Below are 17840 nucleotides of genomic sequence, written 5' to 3' on the forward strand. Positions count from 1 at the left end.
CAATTATCGCTATTTATCCATATATGACTAAATTGTTATCCTGAAAACATTTAGACTGTAAATATGGCTGCTGCAGATAGAGATAGACAACATGCAGAAGAGGGTAAGGTCCTGTGACCCTAGTTCTTCCACATGTCTTTCCTGGTGGGCAACAGCTGTTTCCAAACTGAGTTTGATGTGGAATAGATTGCTATTTCTATCTACTCTGTTTCTCTCGGTTGGCTACACAGGGTGGCTTGTAAAATAAATCAAAAGTTTGCTTTTTAAAAAAATGCACCTTTGATGCACCTTGGAAAAATGGTATGATTGTAAAGAATCTTCAGAATTTGGATCAGCAGCTAAGAATCTCACACATAAATCCAGTTTGTGTCTGGCAGCCTTTCCCAGCTTGGCCCTCCCAGATGTATTGGGAGAGCTCCCAGAATCTTTAGCTACTGGATTAAGCCTTGGAATTTGGGAGTTGTTGCCCAAATTAATGTGGAGAACACCATGGTTGGGGAAGGCTGGGTTACACGGAGTATCTGATTATGAAGTATGGCTTTCGCCGATATGGAAAAAGAGGACCATCTGTTCCAAGAGAATTACAGCTGTAGCCATATGGCCTGCCAAAAAGTCACTTTGGGGGCAGGGTGGGTGGGGGTGGAGAACAATTATTTTAGAAATAGTCCTCAACTTAGAACCATTTGTTTAGTGACTGCTCAAAGTTACAAAGATACTGAAAAAGGTGACTTACATCCCGTTCTCACACTTAAAAACATCATAGCATCCCCATAGTCATGTGATCCAAATGTGGGTGCTTGGCAAGAGGCATGCATATATTTATGATGGCTGCAGTGGTCACACGATAGCCGTTTCTGATCTTCCCTGCTGGTGTCTGATAAGCAAAGTAAATGGAGGGGGGAGCCAAATCTGCTTAACAGCCACACAATTACTTAGCAACTGCAGTGATTCACTTAACAATAATGGCAAAAAAAAGAGAAAGGTTGCAAAATTGGGCATGACTCATTTAACAACCAATTTGCTTAGCAATGGAAAATTCTGGTCCCAATTGTAGTCATATGTTGAGGATTACCTCTAATCACCTCAGCAAAGTAGCCATTGAGTAAAACTGGTTGCTGAGGTGTTGTTTTTTTAAAAAATCCCCGAGTTAAATATTTGCCTGTTTCATCATTGTTGGGCAACAGTCATTGTTCAGTGCTTTTGAAATGTTGATTTCCAATCCAACTTTCCGACCTGTGTTTCAAGGTATGAGGCACGCTTCTCGAGGATGGGTTTCGTGGAAATCTCAAGCTACGTGCGATTTCATATCCACGGGGGTATTTACGAGACCGATCCCCTGCCTTTTTTTTTTTTTTGCAGAAAGGCAGACAGAAGCCAAGGACCAGTTCCTTGACTTGGAAACTGTTTTCTTTCTGGGGATGTTGAGCAAGTTCAGGCAGACTCTTTGTAAAAGTTAGAAAAGTACACAGCAAGTTAATACTGCAGATAAGGCTATAGATGTTCTTTGGAATCTGAGTTATGAAATCCTCGGGTAAGGAGCTTCCTCTCCTGTTCCTGATAAAAGGGAAAGTTAAAAGCTTGCATGAAAGTAAGATGCAGGAGTTTCTGCCCCCTTGATCTTGTGGAGAAACGTCCTCTTGCATAGGAAAAGAACTCCACATGATTGTGTCTTACCTGTGTAGTTGCAATAAACTTTAAACATCCCCCAAAGCCTGTTTTAAGCTTCATTCCCCCCTCCCACTTTGAAGAAAGAACCCCACACATGCCTGCCAACCAGCCAGCCATAAGTACAGGGACACTGATCAGGCAGCAGGAATGTGGACATCTGATTCCTGTTAGCTCTGCTCCCCACACGTTGCTGCGCTGTGCATATTTTTGAAACTGGGCCCTCACTTCCCCATTCCTTCCCCCCCCCTCCATCAGCACAGTTTACTTCCATCAATGTGAAATTTCACAGCCTGCTCTTATTCTGCAGCAGTTACTTTATAGTTAATAGTCACGGGTAGCTTTTCTGTCCATAAAGGAGGAGAGGAAAGTACTTAGGAAAAGTTGATTGTCTGGGATATAATTGTGGAATGTTTTCAGCCTTATCCAGACAGGGCCGGGGAATTTCATTTGAATGTACTAGGCTGCAGAGCTTTCTCTCCTATCGGAACCAATTATCAGTAAAATAATAATAGAATTTTTCCCTTCTGATTAGGCTCAAACAGAACCGTTTTTCCCCCTCTAAATTTTCTAGCTGATTTGGAAAACTAGAAGAGAATGTTTGTAACTCAGGGTTGAACTGTGGAGTCCTCGGTACACTGTGAGTTTGGTATTTGCTTGCAGGCATTTCATTACCTGGCTAGATAACATCATCAGTGCTAGTGAGACTACCAAATCAGTGCTAGTGATTTGGAAAAAGCTAAGCAGGATTGGATCTAGTTATCAGTTAGAAGGGGGACCACCAACAAATGCACAGTTGCAGGCTAACCTATACAGGAAGTCAAAGGCAAACCAGTTCTTTAGATTACCAAGAAAATGATATGGATATGGAGAATCAACCTTGAGTGGAGAAAGACTTTGCCCTGAATACTTGGAATTGCTAGCATTCTTCAAACAGTGATGGACAATGGAAGATTTACGATGCCTGGTTCAGAAATTTCAGTAGTAACTGTGAGAGAGTGATAGACTGCACTCCAGAAGTTGTGAATGCTCCAACACTGGAAGTTTTTAAGAAGAGACTAGACAACAATTTGTCTGAAATGGTATAGGTTCTCCTGCTTGAGCAGGGGGCTAGACTAGAAGACCTCCAAGGTCCCTTCCAACTCTATTCTATTCTATTCTATTCTATTCTATTCTATTCTATTCTATTCTATTCTATTCTATTCTATTCTATTCTATTCTATTCTATTCTATTCTATTCTATTCCTGTCAGATTATTGTACATGAATGTAATTTAAGGAAGTGTCTTTCAAAATAACCCAACAACACCATTATAAGTGCCATCTGCCATATCAAGTAACTCTGAAAAATGAGTTTATTAATATTTCCTTTACCTAGCCTGATCATAAAGAAACTGGAAAATGAGGAGAAAACAGCAGAAGTGAGTTTAAAAGAAATGCAGATGCTTTTCTGGGTTAGATTAACTTTATCCTCTCTGTATTTCCTGGGTGTAACATCTTCCCTGCTTGCTGATAGAGTTGATTTGAGATGCATTCTGGGGGGGGGAATGGAAGGGAACCTGTCAGTGCTATCTTTGCTAAAATAATTCCTTTCTATCTTTTCCAAAGATGAGAACAAAATCTCAGAGTTCAGTCAAAGGAAGCTGAGAAAATAATCAGTCTTTTTGGGAGTTGGGGAAACTTTTCAAGAAAAGTGATGTTGGCTGGCGGAGATGGCAAAGATTTCAGCGTATTTGAAAGATCAGAATAAATATGGGACTAAAAAGTTTCACTTAGCATTTGAATAAGTAGCAGATTTATATGATGTATAATTAGCTTGTAGTTATTTTATTAAGAGTTAAAGTGCGATAGAATTTAATATCTTATTGTTGTTTGCATATTTTAGATTATGTTTGTTTGTATTTTTATACCCTGTATTTAGCTCTGGCAAGTCGGGGAGGGGGGAGGGGAGGGGAGGGGAGAGTTGGGGAGGTTTGGGGAGAGGGGAGGGGGAGGGGAGGGGTTTTGTATTCAAAAATGTACTGTAAAACTTTTCAATTTAAAAAAAAAAAGAAAAGTGATGTTGGTGTTGGTACGCAATACAGAGATGCCTTTAGAGTGGAGAAGGCATGTGAAAAAGTTGTTAGAGGAGGAAAGCAGAAACTTTTTGCAGCCTGGAGTTGCGTTACTTTTTAAAAAATAAATGTTTGGAGCGACGGAGGAACTTGGAGAATGATAACGACAAAGGACCTATTTCACTTGTCACTTACAGTAGCAAAGAAACAATGGGAGATCACCTTGTTTTCAGCAACTGGCAAACAAGGATGACAATGACAATGCAATATGGCGGCATAACCATCCTAGCCGGAGTCAGGAAGCCTCTGAAAGAGAGATGCAGGTCACCCACCACTACCGTATCATTTGTGGCAGTGATGCTTAGTTCGTCCCATCTAAACAAGGACAGGACAGTCATCATCCTTCAGACGACCATTTCTAGCAAGTACATAAGGGAAGCATGCGACTGTGTGTCATTGATTAGTAAATGGAAGGTTGTGTGTGTGTGTGTGGGGGAATATAAAATGGCAAGCCTGCAATTTTACAACAGCATCAGGAAAGATAGTGCATTATTTTGATTTTGAATCAGTATTTCCCCTCCCTCTCCCGAAAGTTCAAAGCTTCATATTTGAATTTATTTTGATAATGTTGGGGGGCAACTGTCCTCAGTTACATATTCTATATAAATAAGTTAAGTGTGGAACTCCTGGAATTTCAGCCAGGATGGCAATCTGGGAGGTGACTGCTCTAGTCTAGGGCATCACAGACAGACAGATACTAACTGAATTATTATCCTGGTCAAGGTTTGTGTAATGCATTCTCAGTTTGCATCTATTCATTGTAACTGAGAAGTATATGAAATTATTCTAAGCATGACTAAAGGCACATATATGCATCACCATTTTTACCCTTACTTGGTTCCTCAAAAGCAGCTTGAAAACAACTCATATCTGTCTTCACTTTGCTAGGCTTAGAAATGCTGAGGAGTGAAACCCACTGCTTTAGGTTCAGCCCAAACCTTTTCACTGCCAGTCCACACAAGAAAATATTTGCATGGCATCAAGATTGCCATTTCCACTTTGTATGCCTGGAGTGCTCAGAGACAGCGTGCTATGTATTTAATAAGATTTACTGGGATGGCTGAAATTCAGGAACTGGAAGGAACTAGAGAGGGGTGGTTCCCTGTAATTGGGAATGGCCCACCACCAAGCTCTACAGAATTCCAGCATTTCCGGTTGAACCTCCAGCTGGAAATATTGTGGTTCCTCTCGAACCTGGAAGTAATTCAATTCAGCTGCTTGTGACAGAGGAAATGGGGGAATACAAGGATATGGAGCCAATCTGGAAGTGGCTCCAAATACCTTGAATGGAAGTGCCGCAAGGCTGAACCCGGAACATTTCATTTGGAACTGATTGTTCCACATGAATCTACTGTCCATTATCTTGCTTGATTCAGTTTTCTGTGGGTAATTATGCAGTAGGCAAGAGAAGAAGAATGTCAGAGCTGTTCAGCTTCAGATATATATTTGATCTGTCTATGGAAGGAGGGGAAATTGCTGCCATACGGTATATGCAAACTAGCCAAATCTCAAACATATTATAGAGGGACGGAATGAATGAACCTATGATTGATTGCATATTGAATAAATTACTTGCTTCCACTTTGGAATGCAACCAGAGAGTCTTTTAATCTTTATGCTAAAGGCAATTTCAACATGATTTTAGTAGCTGAAGGGGCTATTTATTTATGTATTGTTCTTGTTATGGGCGTTCTTGGCTAGACTTCACTCTGAGAATCATGAAAGAGGCTGTGCATAAAATGACTTGAAAATACAGCAGGTAAAAAGCATGCTCTTGGTATAAAGTATATTTTCAGCATTCTCCCCATTTTATACACATGCTGCATAAAAGGCATACTCTGTTTTTGTATGCATTAGAATTGTGATGCTCAGTTTTATAGGTTGTCAAAAATGAAGAAGAATGCCACTGGATGAATGACTTGCCAGCAGTTCAGTTGAAGATACTGACGTTCTAGTTTTGTTCTTCACCAAGATATGTGTATCTCTCTGCATGCATAAGCCTTGGAGTATGGGAAATCTCCACATCTCTGGCTAATGTTCCATTACAGTTTCTAGCACCCGTCATCCTTCTTTTCGATGGTGGAGGTTGAAGTTCAGCAAATTCCTGGATGGACTATGTTTGCTTCATTAGAGATGCTTCATAGACTGGTCATAGAAGGGAACTTTTGGTGTGCCCCACCACTGCCAAGCAATTACTGGGAGCAAGTAAAGAAGGAAATCATAACATTGGAAAGTTATATTTGAATCTTCGTATCCAAACCCTTGCTCAAGGCAGGAATTCAAAGTAAAGCGTGTTGGAAGATGTTTCACCAAGATGTTTCACCAAGATGTTTCGTTACCAGACTAGGTAACGTCAGCAGCAGGATTTTCTTGACCTATTTTCCTTAGTTTATAAATGTCTTATGTGCCAGTATGATCAGTTGGTCGTTGGGTTGTTCGTTTGGAGCTATATTTAAATTTAAATTCTGAGCAGCTGATTGGTTCTCTTGTGGATAGGTAGTTAGAATGGTCTGGTTGCTTACATACTGTATTCATATGCTGGCTCTAGATCAATATGCTTGTTAATTGCTCCTTTAGTAGAATACCAGGCTTCAATAAATTCACATATGTGGTGGGTGTTGGCATGCCCAAGGATTTTTGTTTCTTCCCAATCCGAACCTGGTGTTGTTTATCAGTGTGGTTTAAGATTGTGGATTTCTGGTTGTGCCTTTAAACAGCTAGTTGATGTTCATGAACCCTTGTTTTCAACTGCCTTCCTGTTTGTCCCACATAGAATTGGTTACAATTGTTGCAATTGATTTTGTATACTATGTTGCTGTTGTCTTCCTTCTGTATTTTGACTTTAGATAACTCTTTTCTGAGTGTAAATGTAGGTTTGTGGGCTATCATTATTCCTAGGTGTTGCAGTATTCTGGCAGTCATTTCAGAAGTTCCTTTGATGTATGGCAGGACTTGTTTTTGTGTTGTGGTTGGCTGTGTATTTTGTCGGGGTTTGGTTGATAAGCATCGTGTTAGGAAATTTTGGGGATAGCCATTGCAAAGGAAAACATCAAAAGGGTATTTCTCTTCTGCTTTTCTTAATAATTTGCTGCTGCACTGCTGCAAAATAATTACTTTGCTCTATTTGCAAAATTGTCAGAAATAAAAATTTAATCCTCTAGCTCTAAATAGCTTTTTTAAAACAGTATTAATCTTGCACTTATATACTGCTTCACAGTGCTTTATAGCCCTCTCTAAATGATTTACAGAGTCAGCATATTTTCCCCAATAATCTGGATCCTCATTTTACTCACCTCGGAAGGATGGAAGGCTGAGTCAACCTTGAGCGGGTGAGGGTTGAACTGCCAAACTGCTGGCAATCAGCAGTTAGCAGAATTAGCCTGCAATACTGTATTCTAACAACTGTGCCACCAGGATTCATATAAACCATATTATTCTTCAAGAAACTATTTTATCTCAAAACTGGGATCTGGAGGAAACCATATTAAAATTTGATTTGAATTCTTAATATATACAGTATGAATTTTGGAAATGTTGTTGCTTGGAAATAATCATAGGACAGGTCAGCAAAACCTGCTTGGATATATATTAATGAAAAGGGTTCATTTTTACCTACTCTGCTTTTGCAGCTAGCAGCACATAATAGGTAGCTTTCTGTAAAGTTAAATCAGGCTGATATGATAGGACCTGAAACTGAATTTGCTTGGGATTTTATTTATTTGTTCATTTATGTAACGGGGGTATTTGTGTTGAAGACGGTGTGAGGGGAAAATGGCAGATTTCCACAGGCTACACAATTTGCCAGATTGTATCCATACTTTTTTAAAATAGCAGGAAGATCCTCACTAACCACTGTTAATCACTTTTAAGCAACATTAACTCATGACATCACCTCAGTTTTGCCTCTAGCCAGTTTCAGGGACAGCTGAAGTTGCCTTTAGTTCAGGGGTGTCAAACTGCTGGCCCGCGGGCCAGACGTGTCATCAGGAAACCACACCCACACCATTGCTGGCAATAGTGAAAAAGCTCCAATACGTTGTGCGACGTCACGTGACATCGCAAGTTTGACATGTCTGCTTTAGTTGCTCTGCTGTTAAAATGATGTCATCATGATACTCTTCTTCCAATATAAACTTTGCTCTACAAATAATTGTCAGTGCCTCCATGATAGTGTTGATGACAGCCTGGTCAGAAACTAGGGTTCTCCCATCTTTAGTTTAATATAAGGTGTTTCTGGGCCTCCTGACCAGTAATTGTTTGGATTTCATTGCAGCTATCTGTAAATTGTGAAGAATTCATATGAAGTCAATGGTACAAAAATACTATTAAATCAGTCAGTCTGTACCAGCTTCTATCCATCTTTCCTCTGATACAGTTCTGGTCTGATTATCATAGAACAGGGGTCTTCAAACGTGGCCCTTTTGTGACTTGTGGACTTCAATTCCGAGAATTCCTCAGCCAGCGTGCCTGGCTGGGGAATTCTGGAGGTTGAAGTCCACAAGTCATAGAGGGGCCAAGGTTGAAGACCCCTGTCATAGACGATATTGGTACACATACTGTTCTGGTTCCACTGTTGTGTGTAGTGACATTAAACTGAGAGATGTTATTTTGGACATACTATTCAATCTCAGCTGGTTCATTTAGAGCCTAACAGCCCCCAATACTAGGTCAGGACTTTCTCCATGTCCCTGGCACATCCCAGGGATATGCAGTTGGTTATCATCACTATATCAGTGATCCTACATCCCAAACTGATGGATGCCTTCCCCTCAGCAGCTTCATGTACTCAAGGGAGCAGCCACTGGATGACATCCCCTCTCTTCCCTTATTTCCATCAACTGAGACTATCCACTGAGGAAGTAGCAGAACCACTACTTGTTCTCAACTTCAAACACTTGTAAGCAGTCCAGAATACTTTGCTTAATAAAACTGAAGGCCCCTAGAAATGTAAAAGACCAAGAAGAGTGCACTTCCTAAGCAGGTCAAGCAAGTCCTGAGACTGTCATCCACCAGGGGATGTCAGTTTCTGCCCAAGTCTTGAATCCTACTACTTTTTCAACAATTTCCCTTAAAAAATGCTAAAGAAGCAGATAGAGAACATGTCTAGCCTACATGTGTTAGAACTGATGTACTCCGGGTGAGGTTCAAGGTCTTGGTGATGGTTTTTACGTCCTTACATGGCATGGGTCCGGAATACCTTGGGGACCACCTGCTGCCGGCGTCGACTCCCCTCCGCCCTGTGCGTTCCCACAGAGAGGGCCTCCTCAGGGTGCCTCCGGTCAGGGAATGCCGGCTGGTGGCCCCCAGGGGGAGGGCCTTCTCTGTGGGCGCCCCGGCTTTGTGGAATCAACTGCCGGTTGAGCTCCGGATGGCACCGGATCTCCGCTCCTTCCGGCGCGGCCTAAAGACCCATTTATTTGAACAAGCTGGCCTGGCCTGATGGGGAGTTAACTTGGGTTTTAATATTTGTATTTTTTACTGTTTTATTTGGGCTATAATTTAATTTGTTCTTAACTTTTGTATTCTGTATTTTTATTATATGCCCTGTTCACCGCCCTGAGTCCCTCGGGAGAAGGGCGGTATAAAAATTTAATAAACTATATTGAATAAATTACTTGCTTCCACTTTGGAATGCAACCAGAGAGTCTTTTAATCTTTATGCTAAAGGCAATTTCAACATGATTTTAGTAGCTGAAGGGGCTATTTATTTATGTATTGTTCTTGTTATGGGCGTTCTTGGCTAGACTTCACTCTGAGAATCATGAAAGAGGCTGTGCATAAAATGACTTGAAAATACAGCAGGTAAAAAGCATGCTCTTGGTATAAAGTATATTTTCAGCATTCTCCCCATTTTATACACATGCTGCATAAAAGGCATACTCTGTTTTTGTATGCATTAGAATTGTGATGCTCAGTTTTATAGGTTGTCAAAAATGAAGAAGAATGCCACTGGATGAATGACTTGCCAGCAGTTCAGTTGAAGATACTGACGTTCTAGTTTTGTTCTTCACCAAGATATGTGTATCTCTCTGCATGCATAAGCCTTGGAGTATGGGAAATCTCCACATCTCTGGCTAATGTTCCATTACAGTTTCTAGCACCCGTCATCCTTCTTTTCGATGGTGGAGGTTGAAGTTCAGCAAATTCCTGGATGGACTATGTTTGCTTCATTAGAGATGCTTCATAGACTGGTCATAGAAGGGAACTTTTGGTGTGCCCCACCACTGCCAAGCAATTACTGGGAGCAAGTAAAGAAGGAAATCATAACATTGGAAAGTTATATTTGAATCTTCGTATCCAAACCCTTGCTCAAGGCAGGAATTCAAAGTAAAGCGTGTTGGAAGATGTTTCACCACTTTATGGTCGAATACAATCCTTGAAATGAAGCCTGCTGTCTTTCCAGCTACTCTACCATGCCCCAAATAAGGACCTCTGTATCCCTTTTGTTTGTTTTTTAAAAACCTCTCCTTTAGGTTTATATACTTCTGGTGTTCTATTTCTACATACTGGTTTATTAGGTTATTGCTTTTATTTTGAGTATGGGATGCTGCCCTGAGTCGTGTTAGGTATTCTGCTTGGGATATTGCATAAAATTAGGTTGGGGAAGAGACAGGTCTTTATATACATATGAGGATGGTGTGCTGATAAATATATAAGAACTAGCTTTCCTGACTTCATTGCTACCACCCATGTTGTTAGTTGCAAACAAGTGTTCAGCACAGGAGGTGAGGTGTCATAGCTCCTTTCAACCAGCTTTCAAAATTTCATAAAATTTAACAATGGGTCCTCAAACACTGGCACAGGCTGGTTGCAATCCATCATAATATATATGAGCCATTTGCATCTGGACCGGATATGCTGTATGTATTGGGAACTGGGTGGCTATATAATAAACAACAAAGAAACAAACAAACAAAGGATTCATTCATTCACAAACCACATTGGTGGTTTAGAAATTACACAAATACTAAATTCAAGTCCCAAAGATGTTTTTTCACAAGGCAACTGGACTTTCTTGTGTTTCTTTGAAGATGTTTTGCTTCTCATCCAAGAAGCTTCTTCAACTTCTTCTCATTTCTTGGATGAGAAGCGAAACATCTTCAAAGAAAAACAAGAAAGTCCAGTTGCCTCGTGAAACTATGACCTGGATGACTGAGAATCTCCATAGATACTAAATTCAAGCCAAACACACCAAATATAGCTTAGCTCCGTTCAGCCATTGTCTTTGTGTGGGAGCCCTGATCCTGAGTCATGGCTTTGTGTCATATCACTGAAAAGAATGTTATTGCTTTGTAGAGGATAGGATAACAAATCAGGACAGAGAAAATCAGGAAGACGGAGAGCCATGTATTCTGCCTTAAGCAGAGAAAAGAAAGGCAGGATGTATAGGTAGTCCTCAGTTTATGACCGTTCTAGAACCTGCCTGTTACAGTCATAAAGAGGGTCTCATGTGAACAACCCAATTTTACCATCATCTTTTTTTGTGCTGGTCATTAAGCAAACCTATTGTTTGCTATGGGATATTTTTGCCAAAAAGCAGAAGTAAAGATTGATGTTTGGCCAACCAATGTCAGAAATCGCAGTTATGTGATGCTGCAAATGGCTGTAAATGTCAGGTAGCTGTCAAACACATGAAATGTGGCCAAGTGACTGGGAGGGGGGGCAGTGATCCATTGTAAGTCGAGGAGTACCTGCAGATTAACGCTGAGATATTGTGCACACAAATTGTAGGTTCTCCTACTGTTTCTCTTCCTGAGCTAGAGAAGATGGCGACATTTTCGCATGCTTCTTAGTTCTGTGCATCAGAGCAGGCCATAGCACGAATAGGAATAGGAATATTCTTTATTGGCCAAGTGAGATTGGACACACAAGGAATTTGTCTCTGATGCAGAAACTCTCAGTGGTAAACAACAAAGTGGTAAATCATAGTTCGTGATTCATAAGATACAACCATACGTCGTAAGATACAATGAATTGGTATGACCACTACAAATCATAATACAAAGTTTTACAAAGTAAATACAGAGTAATACAATGTCTGTATTACAAACAAATCATACTTGGTACGATTGCTGAGAATATGGATGACACCAGGATATACTAATCCTTAATCCTGGATTTTCAAACTTGATAACTTTTAAGATGTGTGGACTTCAGTCCCCAGCCAGCACATTAAGAACAGTAGCCGAACCTGAATTCTTTGGCCAGAATGAGAAACTTACAAAAGATTTATTTGTTTGCTTGTTATCAAAGTGATTTGCTATCACTTATCTTGCAGCTCTGGGTGGCTTGCAACATAAAACATACTTTTTCATTTCAGAATTCCAGCATTTGTTGCAGGTGTATCTATTGTGATGTATTTTTCATTTGATGTAAAAGCATAAAAACACAAAACCGTCAGTTCACTAAAGGCCATTCCACTCAGCCTTCTGTTACCACTAGCAACAGCAACAGAGTGTGAAGGGAGAAAATCTGAGTTCGCTTGTTGTGTTTGTCAAGCAAGCAGAATTTTCTGGCTTCACATAGTATTATAAATCATAATGTTTATGGCAAAGACTACAGTTTATAAACCACAGTATCTGGTTTTATATGGCATGCTAAGCCAAAACCAAAGAAATCACATTTTGCAATCCTAGCATGTGGACTACGAATATAATAATGTTGTCACAGTAAAAAGCCACTGGTAAGTTTAGCTTCCCACAAATTCTAATTCCTTTATGAATAGACGTATCAATAATTGACCAGTCTCTCTGATTTAAATAAAAGTTGATAGTCCAGGTTTTAGAACAGGGTTGCATTTCCATAGAAGTTAAAACTAAATGATATTTTAAATCATTTAGTGCCATAAATCAGCTAAATGAGAAGGACTAGGGCTGGCATGATAGCAGTCTTCCAATATCTGAGGGGCTGTCACAGACAAGAGACGGTTAACCAATTCTTCAAAGCACTCAAGGGCAGGGTAAGAAATAATTAGATGGATAAGAAATAATCAGATGGAAACTTATCAAGAAGAGATTGAACTTAGAAACAAGGAGAAATTTCTGTATTCTGTAAGTGGGTGCACTACAATTTAGCACAGGGGTGTCAAACTGTTGGCCCGCAGGCGGGTTTCATCATGCGGAGGCTGTGCTCACCCCAGCTCTGGCAATGTGAAAAAAGTCATGATACGTCATGTCACGTGACATGGTGAGTTTGACACCCATGGTTTAGATCAGTGATGGTGAACCTTTTAGAGACCGAGTGCCCAAACTGCAACCCAAAACCCACTTATGTATCATGGGCTGCCGGGTGGGCGTGGTCCATTGGGTGGGTGTGGTCCATTGGGCGGGCGTGGCCCATTGGGTGGGCATGGCTGCGGTGGTAATGGCAGACTGGTTGGGACTAAAAAGTTCAATCAATCAATTCCAACTTTGCGAGATCTTTTTTTTTCCTGTGAGAAGTTGAAATTGATTGATTGAATCTTTTTTTTTTTTTTTGCACACGGCGGCGGAGGCCTAAAGCGAAAAAGTTTTATAAAACCCAGCTGAAGGCCTAGGACTGGGGCAGTGGTGCACGTGCCCACAGAAAGGGCTCTGCGTGCCAGAAATAAAAGAAATAAAAGGCAAAAAAGAAAGCAACACAACAGCATAAATTGTACACATTAAGACTTCTCATGTATGAAATTGTTACCCAACAGTTCCATCAAAACTGGCTATATTTCATCGTAATTGTACCTACCCAACCTGCATTTGTATGCAAACTGTTTATAAATCACAAGTAACACCAGGCCTTCAAGATGCTGAATAATTGGAGCCATAAAATTATCTTTTCAAAGTCAAAGGACTAGCCTCTTAGCATTAAAGATTAATCCAGATAAATGGGATGGGAAGAGAGGTGCAAGCAAGCTGATAGAAGAACAAATGAATACAATCATTAACTTGTAAATGCTTAGGTACAAAATTAGAGATGAATATTCCTTAGATTATTTCCAATTATGATTCTGTTAATGCCAATTCCAAACCAACAATAAAAGTTGGGTAAGCATGCTATAAATATTTTGAGCAAGGTGAGAATAAGGGAGAACAATCACCCATCCCACCAGATTTTACTTGCAGTTGAATATTTTACAGGCTTTAACAACAACCTCAGGTAAGTTGATGTGCTCTGTTTCTAGAGCTGTTTTCCCAGTATTGGAAGCAGGAATTAAATCGGGAAAGAAGTTTGATCTGAAGCCAAAGAAGGAAAAAGTTAGTTTAATATGGAGTGAATGAAACATGCTTTGTGGGGAAGGACTCTGCGTATTTTTGATACTAAGGAAGAAAAGGGAAATCAATTTGGACCTTTATATGAGTATTTTCCATTACTTTTATTTTGCTATCATTTTTTTCCGTGAAGAGAAGGAATCTCCATAGAAGAAGGCCAGAAAAAAATGAAGAATCTTAGGCCAGAGGTCTCCAACCTTTTGGGCACCAGGGACCGGTTATGTGGAGAGAGGTTTTTTCATGGACTGGAGGGTGTATGCAATGATGGGATTCAGATATGTGAACAACTGGTTCTCTATGTGGATGCCGCTTCCCAAAGTCCATTCTGGGCCTGGGCAACAAAAAAATTAGCTACCGGTTCTGCCAAAGTGGTGCGAATTGGCTGAATCCCACCACTGGGTGTGTGGTTTTGTGTGCTGTCTGAATCCCGTGGATGGGGCTTTGCTTGTTTGTGTGGACTGGTTGATGGTATGCTGTATCCTGGAACTGGTCCATGGACCGGAGGTTGAGGACCCCCATCTTAGGCAACCAGACTAGGAAAGTTTGTATCCTGATTCTTAAGACCTTTGCAAGAATATGGTCCTCTAGTGGCCATGTATATTGGCAGGTGAGCCACACATTAAATGTGGGAAGTTGTCATGCACTAGAACAGTGTTTCGCAACCTCAGATGTGTTGGCTTCAATTCCCAGAATTCTCCAGCCAGCATGCTAGCTGGAGAATTCTGGGAGTTGAAGATTACACATCTTAAAAGTTGCAGGGGCTGGGACACACTGCACTGGAATAAGCAAACAGTCTTTGTGCATTTTATTTATTCTGTCTCTTTTCTGCTAAAACTGGGGAGGGCATATAGTCTTGCACATACGATCATAATTCAGCCTGCCCATCAAGGTAATTAGGCATGATGGTTATAAATTGTGTCATCCACATCACAAATCCAATTTTATCTTTTTTGTGGTAGTCATTAATGCCACGGACATAAAGTGATCGCCATGGTTGTTAAGTAAACACCACGGTTATAAGTGAAACAATGGTTCTCTATGGACTGGTTTTGCTGAAAACTGGAAGTAAATGCTGGTTTTCAGCAAAAATGTAATAAAACATGACTGGGATATTGCAAATGGCTGCAAATGGGATCTGGTTGCCAAGTGCCTGATATACAGTAACATGATTGCAGGAGGGGACAGCCATTGGAATTTTGGAATGCTCAGAAGGTCCATCATAACTTTGAATGGTTGCTAAGAGACCAGTCATAAATCAAGGACTACTTGTATGTGTTTGCAGCATTTGGAGGCATTTTAGAGTGAATGCAAGTCACAATTCTCATGGCCAGCCTGATCCTTCCAGGCATATCACATACTCCTGTCTATCTCATTAGGGCAGGGGTCTTCAAACTTGGCAACTTTAAGACTTTTGGACTTCAACTCCCAGAATTCCTCAGCCAGCCCCTGAATTAGGAGAACAAGCGGTGAAGCTTGTGGGTAACAACATGTTAACTTGGACTGAGATGGGCAGTTGGGGCTTAGCACTCTGTGGAAAACCAGACACTGGCTTAGTTGATTGTATAAAGCAGGGCATCTTATTCAACTGCAATATGGTTTTCAGTCTGTGCATATCATGGCAGGTGACATTCTGCATTATGATCTCTTAACCCAGGTTTGGGAATCTAGTGCGGCCACGCGAGTCATGATGGGGGTTTCCCGATACTCCCATGTAACACCTCTACTCCGCGAGCTGCATTGGCTTCCAGTTGCCCTTCGGGTGAGATTCAAGGTGCTGGTGATGACCTATAAAGCCCTAAATGGCGAGGGTCCGGGATATTTGAGGGAACACCTGCTGCCAGCATCAAGTTCCCTTCGTCCAGTGCGCTCCCACAGGGAGGGTCTCCTCAGGGTGCCGCCAGTTAAAGACTGCCGGCAGGTAACACCCAGGGGTAGGGCCTTCTCAGTGGGTGCGCCTGCCCTGTGGAACCAGCTGCCTGCGGAGCTTAGGACTGCCCCCAACCTCCGTTCATTCCCCCGGGACCTGAAGACCTGGCTCTTCGAGCTCTCTGGCCCAGGCTGAGAATATTTTTAATTTTAATTTTAACTGGGTTTTAATTTTCTCAGGGTTCTATTTAATCTCTTTTAATTTGTTTTAACGTTTGTATTGACTGTTTTTTAAATGCCCTGTAAACCGCCCTGAGTCCTTCGGGAAAGGGCGGTATATAAATCTAAATAAATAAATAAATAAATAAATAAATAAATAAATAAATAAATAAATAAATACATAAATACATAAATACATAAATACATAAATAGTGTGTTGTGTGAATTCAGGTAGTAAGGCTGCTACTTCTTGCTGTCCAGGTTTCTCAGTTTTAGGGCCATATTGTAGATTATATTTGCAATGATTGTGCCAGCTGTATGTAGGCATTTTTTTTGTAGTTTAGTACAGGGGTCCACAACTCCTAGTCCGTGGCCTAGTATTGGGCCACGGCATGCCAGCAACTGGTCCGCACAAACAAGCAAAGCCCCATCCGTGGGATGCAGGCAATACACAAAACCACACAGTTTCCGGTCCATGGAAAAACCTTTCTCCACGGAACCGGTCCCCGGTGCCCAAAATGTCGGGGACCTCTGGTTTAGTAGACTGATCTCTATAGGATTTGCTCAGTGATCCTTGATTATTTTAGTTCCATGATATTTTTGTCTGTCTGAAGATAAAATCTTTGTAAACCTGAATAGCTGCAACAATCCCTGTTGCTACGGAAAGTTTAAAGTGACCTAAAGTCCAGTTTAATTCAAAAGTGAAAGCTTCTGTGATAGCTCTGGCATGTTAAACAAAGGTTTGCTTAGATGGAGTTTACATATGTTAGGTACTCATTTAAACCATAGTTCAGAAATTCAGTTCTTCTGAGAAAGTCTCTGCTTTTATTTTCCTCTTCCTTCTAAGGTAACCTTAGCCAACCTGAAGTTGTCCAGAAGAGTTTGCCTGCAGCTCCTTTCCTCCTTTCCAGCTAGCACTAGATATAATGTGTGGAAGCCCACCACATCTCCAGAGTATATCAGGTTAAAAAAAAAAAACCATTCTAAAGCTCTGCTTCCAACGCAACAAAAAGTTGTCAGAAAACATATCTAGGTGCTTTGGAATACAGAAGAACTTGTAACTTTGGACACATGAATAAGGAGAAAAATCCCTTGTGTTGTTAACCACATTTGAACAAATAAAGTATCCTACTCCAGGGGTCCCCAACCCCCGGTCCGTGGCATGTCAGCAACTGGTCAGCATAAAGAAGCAAACCCCCCATCCGCGGGATGCAGGCAGCACACAAAACCGCCCCCTGCGGTCCATGGGGAAATTTCTCTCTAGGTAACCGGTCCCTGGTGCCCAAAAGGTTGGGGACCTCTGTTCTACTCTGTTCTGTTCTCTTTGTAGCACCGTTGCCTTGTTATGTCTTGGCTTCACACTTTAATTCTTAGTCGTCAGCAGAAACAAACCTTAAATATATTGAGAGTGTACAATTTCTATATACCATGATACCCTTGACTCTCCTAATCTCCTTTCCCTATTGCTAGGGGCTTCTTCCATCTAGTCATGGAGTGCAGAAACACTTTTACTGATTAACCTGTAAAAAGATATTACATTTTGATGGCCCTGAAGAAACTGAATATGCTCAGTGCAATATGATATGAATGTAGAGTATTTCAGCAAATATATTTGTGGTCCTGTAATCACCTTAGATATTATAGTGGCGTTCTGAACAGAGGATCTAGCTTTTTTTTTTGAAATTGTGTTTTGCAGATTAGCCTATCACAGAAATGATGACGATGAGGAAGAAGCT

At 40.9% G+C, this 17840-nt stretch overlaps 1 protein-coding gene across 9 annotated transcripts in view; it reads left to right on the forward strand.

Annotated features, from left to right (window-relative positions):
* CALD1 (caldesmon 1) overlaps window positions 1-17840 on the forward strand; it is a 223128-nt gene that overhangs the window by 171007 nt on the left and 34281 nt on the right. For all 9 annotated transcript variants that reach the window (XM_083365290.1, XM_083365291.1, XM_083365296.1 and 6 more), the window contains exon 3: window positions 17801-17840. This exon is cut by the window's right edge and continues 104 nt beyond it. In XM_083365290.1, the coding sequence (XP_083221416.1) occupies window positions 17801-17840 (40 nt within the window). The remainder of the gene's footprint in view (window positions 1-17800) is intronic.

Source organism: Vipera ursinii, assembly GCF_947247035.1.
Source record: "Vipera ursinii genome assembly, chromosome: 6".
In the NCBI taxonomy this organism is placed as follows: domain Eukaryota; kingdom Metazoa; phylum Chordata; class Lepidosauria; order Squamata; family Viperidae; genus Vipera; species Vipera ursinii.